The sequence below is a fragment of the Haliotis rubra genome, unplaced genomic scaffold (genome assembly GCF_003918875.1).
Source record: "Haliotis rubra isolate DU_JTF1 unplaced genomic scaffold, ASM391887v1 Scf491, whole genome shotgun sequence".
NCBI classification, from domain to species: domain Eukaryota; kingdom Metazoa; phylum Mollusca; class Gastropoda; order Lepetellida; family Haliotidae; genus Haliotis; species Haliotis rubra.
Window position 1 is genome coordinate 316,915 of NW_025767181.1, and position 12,125 is coordinate 329,039.

A 12,125-nucleotide genomic window follows, 5' to 3' on the forward strand; every position below is an offset into this window, starting at 1 on the left:
CTAAATCACTGTTATTGGTTTATTTCTTTCATGGCGTAAATAGGACAATCTAACTCTTCTGAAAAAGATGCATTTCACCTAAATATGAATGCATTTGAGACATTGTTTTCGTGACTTGCATAAAGCTGTGTTGTTAAGCTTTCTTGTAAACTAATACCTTCTAACATATCTTTGATAGTTTTTAAGTAATTCATAACAGTAGGAGGGTAACGTTTCTTTTGGCGTTTAGTGTAGTTCAACTAGATCGGGGATTCGCTCGTACGAGACCTCAGTTTACAATACCAATATATGTTAACTTCTTGCCCCGAAAAAGAGTTGACAGGTTGCCGAATTGTATCCCACGAGCGAGAGAACGTCTGAGCTTTATGTGTCAATGTAGATACAAACCTTATGATGGCGAATGAGTAAAAAATCTGTCTCATACTGGGAGACTCCAAATCTGAAGTCCAGATCGGGACATTGGCAAAGTTGTCAACCCGACACACTATAAACGAATTAGTAAAAAAATGAGTAAAAAATCTGTATCATACTGGGAGATATAATACACTGCATCACCGAGGATGGGGAAGAACAGTGTTTTTTTCATTATAACACTTCACAGCAGGACCTGCGTTATAGAGGGGCGAAGTCATTCTTCACAAAAGGTCCCTCTCACAATGTGTGGATAAGAACTCATTAAAACCATTAAACTTCACATGGAGGTGTTTTAATAAACAGAATCAAAACCACTAACAATGCTGTTTAGTAGACAGTACAGTTATTCGGGGCCGCATACAGTCCTAAGGCAAGGAGGTGACACAAGTGCATCTGGTTTCCGGTCATGTTGAATCAGTCATCCTAACACAGGGATCCAGCCACACTGTACTGGCAGTCAGTACTATGAGAAACTGACACTAGGCAAATGACTGTCGACTGCCGTCTAAAACAAGTGATACAACCCCTTGTACACACATACTAACATACCATGCCGTGGCGCATAGTGATTGACGAACACATGCTTTAGTTGTTTGTCCACCACTGTGGCCCAAGTGACGGACATTGGGATTATAACAAACTCCAGATTTGTCCCGGTTACATATCCATGTCGGAACACGTGTCCAACGTAGCGACCTGTCATGCCCTACTATGGAATTACATGCACCAGATATATATTACTCAAAATAACACTCGATATTCTCACATGACTGTAGGTAATCTACCATGACTTGTGGTCCAACTATGAGTGTTGCCTTGAGTCGTATAATTCGTCATTTTACTGTTCACTGATTAGGTCGTGATGTTTCAGAACCATGTGATGTCAAATATTTCCGGGTCACTTGAATTCTCGCCATAATGTTGCTTACAGAATAACAGTAGAGTCAAATGAACAAAGAACCACTTTGATTGAGGGCTTATACACACATTGCACAGCATTCGTGCACTGTACGTGGACTCTACATAACTTCTGTCGGTGTCTTTGCATCGTTTCTGTTGGTGGTCTGTGTGATTACACTATATCCATGGGTGGTCTGTGTGATCACACTATATCTGTTGGTGGTCTGTGTGATTACACTATATCTGTTGGTGGTGTTTGTGATTACACTATATCCATGGGTGGTCATGCAGTGGTGCAGAACTGACCTTGTCAAGCCAGCATACTGGATCATTGGTGATAACAAACATGGACAGTGTCGGACACTACGTATGACTCCAAATCTGAAGTCCAAATCGGGACATTGGCAAAGTTGTCAACCCGACACACTATAAACCCTGGGACAGATCATGTTGTAAACAATACCCAAAATGTCACAAATTCCGGTAATTGCACGCGTCCGGCATCCAGTCGTCACGACCTAGCCGCTAATGGAATGATGGCTCTACACACATTGATGACGTCATGACTTCTTCAGGCCAAACACTCTGTCTAAGAATGTCCTTGACCGACGTTTAAACTCGATGATCTCCTTACACAGGATATGGAAGGCTTCGATGACCTTGAGGACGTCCTCGGACGCCGATACCTCCAGGAAGGCACAGCTGAATTCGGCGGCAAGCTTCTGTCCTGGAAACAAAGAAAACATGGATGGATTGAATCCCTGATTATATCAAGAAACTAGTACCGCATTCTACCCCGGCCCCTTTCGTAACTGTCACTTCCTTCTGAGTTCGATTCCAGTGCCTGAAAATACCCATCGACTCTAATTACAATGAGATGGTGACCTCAGTTTCCGACGTCATGACACTGAAGTGGCTAATGCGTCCATGGAAAGGAACATGGTCCGCAAGTCGCGCGAGGTGCTACTTCCGGTAACAGATTTCCGCTGACATGCATGTATTCAAGGACCAGTTTTGGTTCCAAATTGCGCGACCGCAAAATATGACTTCACTAGACTGGACCAAGTGTACTGTCAAGCCTGACTGCACAGCTGTTGATACCTATATACGTGCTGTTCGTGCAACATAGTCCAAGTGTTTTTGAAGCCGGTTGAATGTGAAAGTGTTCTGAGACAGCGTTAGTCGAGTATTAGCCAGGCATGCCCCCTGTAACAGTGCTACTGCCATTGCCGTAAAACGTTGTTTGTCACCGGAAGTACTAAAGTCTCGCAAAGTGCCGTGACCTACTTACGAGCCCTATATGATCAAACTCGACAATAGCATCCCTGCAGTATGTAATATTTTACTGATAAGCAACATCGATCCGCGCTGCAGCAAGAAGATAAAACAGTCAGAACAGACTGGCCGTCTTGCACACAGACATTGTGGACAACTAATCTTCATTTGTGTGTTCGTTAATCAAGAGCACGAAATTGTTCGTCTTACAAAGGACCATGTATTTGAAGGACAGACCAACTAACCGTTTTGCTTCCACTACACGTATGTGCAACCACCCATTATACATATTGTAAGTAATAAGACGGCCACCATCGCGATATACAATATATCATCGTATCACTGACCTTCATCTTGTGTGACCTGACGCACGTGAGCAAGGTCAGCTTTGTTCCCGACAACGATGACAGGTGCGTGAGCGGCTTTTTTGGCTTCTTCTATCTTCCTCCGCACATCCTGCAGTATGTCATAGCTCTTCCGGCTGGTCACGGAGTACACCAACATGAATCCATCCGCCCAACGTAGTACCTCCTCTCTCGCCCCGTGGTCATCGTTCTGGTCAAATAACACAATCATAATAGAATCCTAGTACAATTTTAGTAATTAAAACTTGGTACAAAGCGACCACGACTCGGAAAAACTCATCATTTACTAAAATAGGAAGAAGAGGTTTCTAGAGTGACGCGCGTACACGTGTGTGGACATGGCTGCTTATAGTAGCCGGACTAGTGGTATCTCCCATTGAGATAACAAGTGTACTGACTATGAGCCAACCAGTCCTTGTTCCATCCGCTTCGTGCCTCGCGGCAGCCAGGGTAACAACAAATATCTTTACGTCGTTTTCTTTGACGCGGCCTGGGGATCGCACCAACAACTAAATATTCGACGTAGACGCTATTATCTTTAGACCATGGAGGTGGACTTTTGGGAAAATGGAAAAAACAACAACTCTACTTACAAATGATCGAGTGTCCAGCAATTCAAATGCTATAGACTCCCCCTCTATGCTTGTGGTGCACTTGTACTTGGTCTCTGCAGAACACAAAGAGGTTGTTAAGTGAGTGAGTGAAGGTTGTTTTAGTACGCTTTTATCAATATTCATACAACTTGGGGGCTTATGGAGGAACACTACACATAGAGCATGAAGTGAGTGAGTTTTACGCCACTTTTTGCAATGTTCCAGTAATATCACTGTGGTAGACACCGGGCCTTACACATTGTACCCATTTGAGGAATTGAGAGAGTGAATAATCTGTAAATAATCGAGTCTGGACCAGGCAAGCCAGTGATCGACAGCATGAGCATCGATCTGCGCAATTGGGAACCGATGACGTGTCAACCAAGTCAGCGAGCCTGACCACCCGATCCCGTTAGTCGCCTCTTACGACAAGCATGGGTTACTGAAGATCAATATTCTAACCTGGACCTTCACGGGTATTAAGAAATTGAACCCGTGTATTCGGCGTAAGAAACAAGCGCTTTAACCAAATATTCCACACTCATTATGTGCGTTTTTCCTATCTGAAGATTCCGTCAACCTAACGACGCTAACTTCAAACACGTCTACATGCATTGATCAATTTCACCCAAATTTTCAGTCTAGAAATTAGAATTGGCATAATTAATTATTTTTCTTTTAATTTTTGGCTTCCAGGAGTGGTTTTAAATTACGCTATCTGGCCGTGGTGTTATCGCGTTGATCACTGCAGCTGTCTATGGAATGCTGGTGTACTGGTTCTCCTGCAAGAACAGACGAGATTCCGTGCATGGAGAGGTGAGGTTTTTGTGCACACCCGTACCTCACACTATCATACAGATGTGTACTGCATGAACAAGTCAATATTTACATTTATCAAGAGATTTGACCCATCTTCGCCACAGGCTTCAGACTGCAGTGATGACTGCCCGAACCACCCTCCCCAACACAGTTCGACAACGTTTACGTCATCACGGGATCAGACCATCGACGTCCCGCCATACGGCCTATCCTGACACAACGTCTAATGACGAAACTCGCCGAATGTGGTGCCGAAATCATGCCCGCAGACCCTAGTTTTTGGTGGAGAAATATTTGTTTTACAGATGATGAGTCCAGGTTGGCTATTTCCCATAGTGATGGACATCGCCAACGTGCCTATGGGCAGCGATGGGAGAACATTATGCACAGGCCTGTGTCTTGGAGAGAATTGCTTTGGTGGTGGTTCCGTGATGATTTGGGGTGGAATAACAGCACGCCAAAGAACCCTTTTTGAAGTTTATTGTTCAGAACAACTTAACTGGTGTTGGCTACGGGATCCGAATTCTTCGACCTGTGTGGCAATTTCCTTTTTCTTCAACGTCATGGCCCTGGGTTAACATTCCATTAGGACTAATGCGACTATGAGCCAACCAGTCCTTGTTCCATCCGCTTCGTGCCTCGCGGCAGCTAGGGGCAACAACAAATATCTTTACGTCGTTTTCTTTGACGCGGCCTGGGGATCGCACCAACAACTAAATATTCGACGTAGACGCTATTATCTTTAGACCATGGAGGTGGACTTTTGGGAAAATGGAAAAACAACAACTCTACTTACAAATGATCGAGTGTCCAGCAATTCAAATGCTATAGACTCCCCCTCTATGCTTGTGGTGCACTTGTACTTGGTCTCTGCAGAACACAAAGAGGTTGTTAAGTGAGTGAGTGAAGGTTGTTTTAGTACGCTTTTATCAATATTCATACAACTTGGGGGCTTATGGAGGAACACTACACATAGAGCATGAAGTGAGTGAGTTTTACGCCACTTTTTGCAATGTTTCAGTAATATCACTGTGGTAGACACCGGGCCTTACACATTGTACCCATTTGAGGAATTGAGTGAGTGAATAATCTGTAAATAATCGAGTCTGGACCAGGCAAGCCAGTGATCGACAGCATGAGCATCGATCTGCGCAATTGGGAACCGATGACGTGTCAACCAAGTCAGCGAGCCTGACCACCCGATCCCGTTAGTCGCCTCTTACGACAAGCATGGGTTACTGAAGATCAATATTCTAACCTGGACCTTCACGGGTATTAAGAAATTGAACCCATGTATTCGGCGTAAGAAACAAGCGCTTTAACCAAATATTCCACACTCATTATGTGCGTTTTTCCTATCTGAAGATTCCGTCAACCTAACGACGCTAACTTCAAACACGTCTACATGCATTGATCAATTTCACCCAAATTTTCAGTCTAGAAATTAGAATTGGCATAATTAATTATTTTTCTTTTAATTTTTGGCTTCCAGGAGTGGTTTTAAATTACGCTATCTGGCCGTGGTGTTATCGCGTTGATCACTGCAGCTGTCTATGGAATGCTGGTGTACTGGTTCTCCTGCAAGAACAGACGAGACTCCGTGCATGGAGAGGTGAGGTTTTTGTGCACACCCGTACCTCACACTATCATACAGATGTGTACTGCATGAACAAGTCAATATTTACATTTATCTAATCCCAAGTTAAGGAATTCCTCTATTTTCTCTGATATAGAAGCCGTGGGTACAAAGAAATGGAGAATAATTATTCGGGTGCTGAAAATGCCAAATTTAAGTTCAGGGGAACTTATTGCTACGGATATATTCTTGCGACAATTATCAGCCAGGTTCAAGTGACAACTAGCCGTGCTTTAAGTTATCACACGATGGAAGGACCACCTACACATTTATTGTTGAAATGAGTGAAAAGGACGATTTATCTAAAGAGAAAATAAGCCTTGACACGACAATTATTTTAATAGTCTATGTACTGTTGGTACCGACATTCCTTATCCTTGGTTTATAACCGCCTCGTGTCCAAATATAAGGACATGACATGGGTGGATCCAGGAGGGATCCCCCCCCCACACACACACACACACACACACTTTTGAAAATGACTAAAGACCACATTGAAGAATTTTTCTTGCGTTGGCGGAGCCAAGGAAGGGTTCAGGGGTTCGAACTCCCTTTTCAAAATTCCTGGATCCGCCCATGCATGAACACCCGATATTTCAGCACGACTGTAGTTAATCTGCACTCACTGGTGAGCATTGCAACATACATCCATCCAATTGTCGGTGTTCTTTAACATGTTTTGAGCAGTATAGATGACATGCACCTGTTGGTTGTGGAACCATGCTGCCAGGGGAATGTACAAGAATGACGATAATATCTTCAAAATAGAAATTATACGGAAAGGTTAAGTTTGCCATGTTTCCATCAAACAGCACCAAAATATAATGGGTTTGAAGAGATGGAACATCTGTCCCTTGAGACATATCCAAGACACTCCGTTGAGAAGTAATAACAATTAAGATAGGAAACACCATGTTTGTTTGATATAAGGGAAAGCACGATAATTTGATATAAGGGAAAGCACGATAATATGTTTCCAACAATAAACTCTGAAGAGTCTGACAACCGCCGACTACCCACATCAAAGACACTTCAAGCCTAATTATGATCGGGCATGTTCAACCAACGTGATTCGGGGCTGTTCCGCTCAGGAATTCTTGGAAGTGTGCATACATCTCTCGCTGGCAACGTTTACGGAGGAGTGCTGGAGGGCGTATTTCTCAAAAACATATTTCTGTTACATGATTAAGGAAGCTCAATTTTAGGTAATCAATGCCAACCTTCTTACTAAATTTATACTTTGGATGCTAATTTGTCTCTAAGACACCGAGTTTACCTGTGTAGACACAGTGAATAATGACTTAATGGTGCATAGGAGCCTCAAGTTGTCGAAGTATCCAGCAACAATGATGACATTAAAGCTACCAAACTAGTAGTAAGTAAAGGCGTCTTGGCAAGTAAAACTAGAGGTTAATAACATCAGTACTGACCCACGCTATATATGTCACCATGTCTGCTGTTTCTGTGCTTGTGGTGGGTTGTATTAAAGTTGGTTCCAGCGGTAGTGGTAGTGGTGGTGTCCTCTAGTGGCAGTGATTTGTGGTAGTGGTAGTGCAAGTGGAATGTATAGTGGTAGTGAAATTATTGTAGCGGTAGTGAAAGTGGAATATATAGTGGTAGTGAGAATATTATAGTGGTAATGGTGGTGTCCTCTAGTGAGTTTGGTTTGACGCCGCTTTTAGCAATATATAGTGGTAGCAACAATTATTGCGGGGGACACCAGAAATGGAATATTTAGTGGTAGTGAAATTATGTAGGGTAGTCGAACCCGGAATCTTCGGCGTGAAATTATTGTAGCGCTTTGAAAGCCACTATATAGTGGTAGTACCGCCCCTATAGTGGTAATGATTGTAGTGGTAGTGAAAGTGGAATATTTAGTGGTAGTGAGAATATTATAGTGGTGATGATTGTAGTGGTAGTGAAAGTGGGTAGTGACAGTGGATTGTAGCGACAGTGGGTTATTGTTCACACCACTGCAGAATCAGCAATATCCAAGTTGGACTATGGACTTTATAAAACCAAAACCTTTACAAGAAAACCACTGATAACGCGTCACCACGCAGTTCACGCCACCTGGGGGAATCTACCTCCATGGGGTTATTGGGGATGCGAGTGTACTGTGGCTACCAATGGTATAAGTCGGTTGTACGTCTAGTGCATCAAGGTTAAGGTACATCATTACCACCACCTAGATGAGGTTAAACCCGACGAACACCAATCAGAACGTACCAATCAGAACGTACCAACAGCCACGTGTTACTGGGATATATCTATGCAGCCATGTTGAATTACTTATGAGATGTTCATCCTCACCTCTATAACCTCCTTTTCTAATTAACCATGACGACCACTCATTTCTATCTACATATGTACTGACACAGTCAATACAAAAACAACACTATGTTTCTAAATCAGTTTTTGAGATACGATGAGAATGTGTTTGTCCTTTTTTGTGCATTACTTCTCGTTGTCACCCAAAGTGTTCGTTTAACTGAAAAAAAATGATAGCCAAAAACTACTAGTACAGAATTATATTAATGCGTTAATGAAACATCATTACAGTTGGCGTTAAGTTGATTCTTTAAGGCAGATACGAAGAATAAACTTGCAACAGCAGTTTGGATGATAGATTGTGAGATTATAAATGTAAGGATAGGTGCAAGTAGATGCACCCAATCAGTAGCTCTATGCTTAGTGGAGAGAAACTTAAAGGTCTTTTTCACCATGGAAACAAAAGAAAAAAATTAGAACAAAATATGAAAAGAAAAATTTATGTCTGGGGAAAATCCCTGTGTACGAGTCCAGAATGTTTCCATGGAAGTATGAGACGATAAATTTAAGAAAAAACCTCAAAAGAGCAACAGTCACCAGTCAAGCTGATGAGCAAAATATAAATAACTGGTTTTGAGTGGTGGGTGAGGGGGCTTGGAATATGACTATATATCACCTTTATTGAATTGTGCTGGGTGTAAAGGGAAATATAACGTGAAATGGCGAATCATTACTTGATACACGAATCTCTAATGATGAAGAAAGGATGCACTTACCCATAGACTGGTCGTACTCTCCGATGAACCGTTTAGTCAGGAACCTCACGGACAGAGCTGCAAACAAAACACATCAGTGTCAGAATCAATGGATATATACACACTTTACCTACAACGTTGAAACATCTACCATTACAGACTTCTGCCATTCCATGAGATCTTCAAAATATACTGCTCGACCACATTAAGTTATTGGCTTAATGGTTATTTTGGAAGACGATAGGGTAACCCTCATGGAACAGTACATCAATTTATATCAAGTTTAAACTTGTTCGACAGCCTGAAGTTCAAAAGGTCGTTGTTAGAACTTTACAGAAAGTCACATGCATGAAAATATGCCTGCTAAACAATGGATAATGATGAGGGTGAATCTTGGATTCGAACCTACGATAACAGGATCACAGGGGATACAACTCTGCACAGCGAGTTATGGCGCCTTAGCCAAAGGGACCAAACATAAATTCTAATGGGGAGGACGGTCCGAAGCCAGAGAGAACCATTCGAACCCATAATCATTCCAATCTTTACTGATCGGATTCTAAGATGGTTTGGTAGTGGTTGAAGCGTTCGCTAGTCACTCCAAAGAACTGGGTTCGATTCCTTGCATGCGTACAATGAGTAAATGCGATGTGTTGTGATTCTCGTGATAGTGTTGCTAGTATGTTGATACAAGTTTCGTGTCACCTCACTTGCACTGATCGGGTTATACACATGCCAGCTGTTACAGGCAACCCTTATAAGTTTGGTGGATATAAGGGCACCGGCAAAATCCATCCTTTAGGAATAAAAACGGCATTTAAGTATGTAGTTATAATACGTGCTGGTGTTAGCCAAAATCTGAGACGGAATAGATCCACGGTACAACATTATCGTAGGAGCCAAATATAGGATCGGTTAGTTGTAGAAGGTGTCCTTGTCTATTGTATGTCGCTGTACAGGGACGGTATGGGGAGATGCTCTAGCTATCAGCCACTACGTTGTATGGTCTAGAAGGTTACCTGTGGCTGTCATATAGCTGGAATGTTGCTGACTGGCGACACACAGTGTACACACTTTTAAAGTAAAGACGAAAGTAAACAAAGCAAACATTAACAGCAAACAAATATCCACTTACTACGTGTACTGTATAACCCTTATGGGGAGGGTGCCCAAACTCAAAGATGGAATTTGATAATCCTTGGCAGTGTTTTCACTACGCAGTGTGCTAACAACGTCAAAGACAAGATAATCTCAAGCAAATAGACACCCTCCTAATGTGATGTTCGTTTACATTCACAACAACCACGGACGTTAACCCGCTAGAACAACAAGGACCGTCTACACTGCACCATATAGAACAAGATCTGTGACAGCACTTATTACAGCCCTTCGTCAAAACACTTTCCTCAAAGTTTTGATTGACTGTAGATTACACGGTGGAAAACATCCAAAGGGCAGATATGGTTTTGAATTACGACCTATGATAGAGTTATGCCATTGTTTCTACTGGCTTTGAAACTGAAACATTCATCCGGCGAAGTAGAACTATGTCCTCAATATGTTGTTTCGTTCCCAAAATTGATTTTGTTATTGTATCCGTTATCAACATCATGGCTCTACTTCAGGTAACAGAGGGAACGTAGAGGTATGTGTCAACAGAGTCTGCAATCGACAATATCACAGTCATATCACAGTCATATCACAGTCACAACGCAGCAATGTCACTGTATCCGGAACAGACCAAATTAAACTAGGTTATTAGTCTGGATCAGACCGAGGTAAAATTGGTTAAAAGTTCAGGGAGAGCACCTGACTATTACCTGTGACCAAGGGCCGCCACTGAGATGAGTTCACGAAGGCAGGTTAAACTTCAGGATTTCTACCTAACTAATTGAGTTTATTCTTCGTCGAAACCACAGGTTTTATAGTTTGAGACAGATATATAGGTTATCCTCTGACCCTTGCAGTATGATGTCAGTGTTGACCTGTGTGTTTGAGGCAAGATTCGTACATGGGATATCTCGGTCAGGTTGTTAGATGTTTGTGTTCACACAAGTGTCTCCTCCTTCTCCTACTCAACAATAGGATTATGCACATCTTGTTCAAGATATTTCTTTTTATTTCTGCCAACATATGTTTACAATCGCCATGGTTACAGATTTGATGGGGGGAAATATACGGAACACGTGTCCTAAAACATCCTGGTCTTTGACAAGATCATGATGAACATCTTCAAGGTGACGGTTCTCCCCAGCCTGCCACGCCCCTCAAAAGACTTCACTATGGTGACATCTATTTTGGAGAAACAATTCTTGTCGATACATTTATTGGCGAAACACCATTTCCCATTGGCACAAGAATCAAAGTACACAAGACGCCTGTTGCTAAATCATTACTATTGGAACACCGCACCAACAACCTCGACCAAACACTCCTGGCAAGAGCCCCTACACAAACATCAACCGTAGGTTGAAAAAGGATCCCATGAAACAAGCCAGACACCAGGCCCCAAGGCAGCTGCCCACACAGGAAGTACTCAAAGTATATGGACAGCAATCAGTACGCCAAACAGACACTACTGTTGTTATTTTTGCTAAACATGTTATGTCTGTTCCAGGTCATCAAACGCAGAACAAATACTGTTTTCAATTTGCTGTCACGCCTAGTTAATCCCATAATCATTTTAACCCTGTACTGTAATCCTAAACACAACCTGACTGTATATAATCAAGTAGGTGTAAGTTACACCTTTCACTCAGTGAAGGGGCAAAATATTGTCACGATCATCCAGGCAGATAGGTCGGGAGATCTATATGATCCCTTTGATTTCCCTTTACATATACATGAACGGATATATATCCTTCATCAGAAATAAAGAAGATCTGAATATTTGTTACACATTAACAAGGACTGTATATTTAACAAAGTGTTTCCGTATTGGAAGTGGTATATTCTGGAGAAACAGGCATCGCTGATTATATACCATGCTGGAGGAAGAGACCTTAGGGACCGTTCATAATTTATGGCTAGGGGTGTGATGATGATGTTCAGGGTGGGTCACCCATTTTGTTCTTGTGAGGTAGGGGGTCATCAATAT

At 42.3% G+C, this 12,125-nt stretch overlaps 1 protein-coding gene across 1 annotated transcript in view; it reads right to left on the reverse strand.

Annotated features, from left to right (window-relative positions):
- Positions 1-690: 690 nt before the first annotated feature.
- The window catches only part of LOC124291445 (ras-related and estrogen-regulated growth inhibitor-like), a 45,725-nt gene continuing 34,290 nt past the window's right edge, over positions 691-12,125 (reverse strand). The window contains exons 2-5 of the mRNA XM_046728441.1: positions 9,050-9,106; positions 5,163-5,236; positions 2,937-3,144; positions 691-2,041 (exon numbers count right to left, since the gene is read on the reverse strand). Coding sequence (XP_046584397.1) covers positions 1,875-2,041; positions 2,937-3,144; positions 5,163-5,236; positions 9,050-9,106 — 506 coding nt within the window. The 3' untranslated portion in view covers positions 691-1,874. The remainder of the gene's footprint in view (positions 2,042-2,936; positions 3,145-5,162; positions 5,237-9,049; positions 9,107-12,125) is intronic.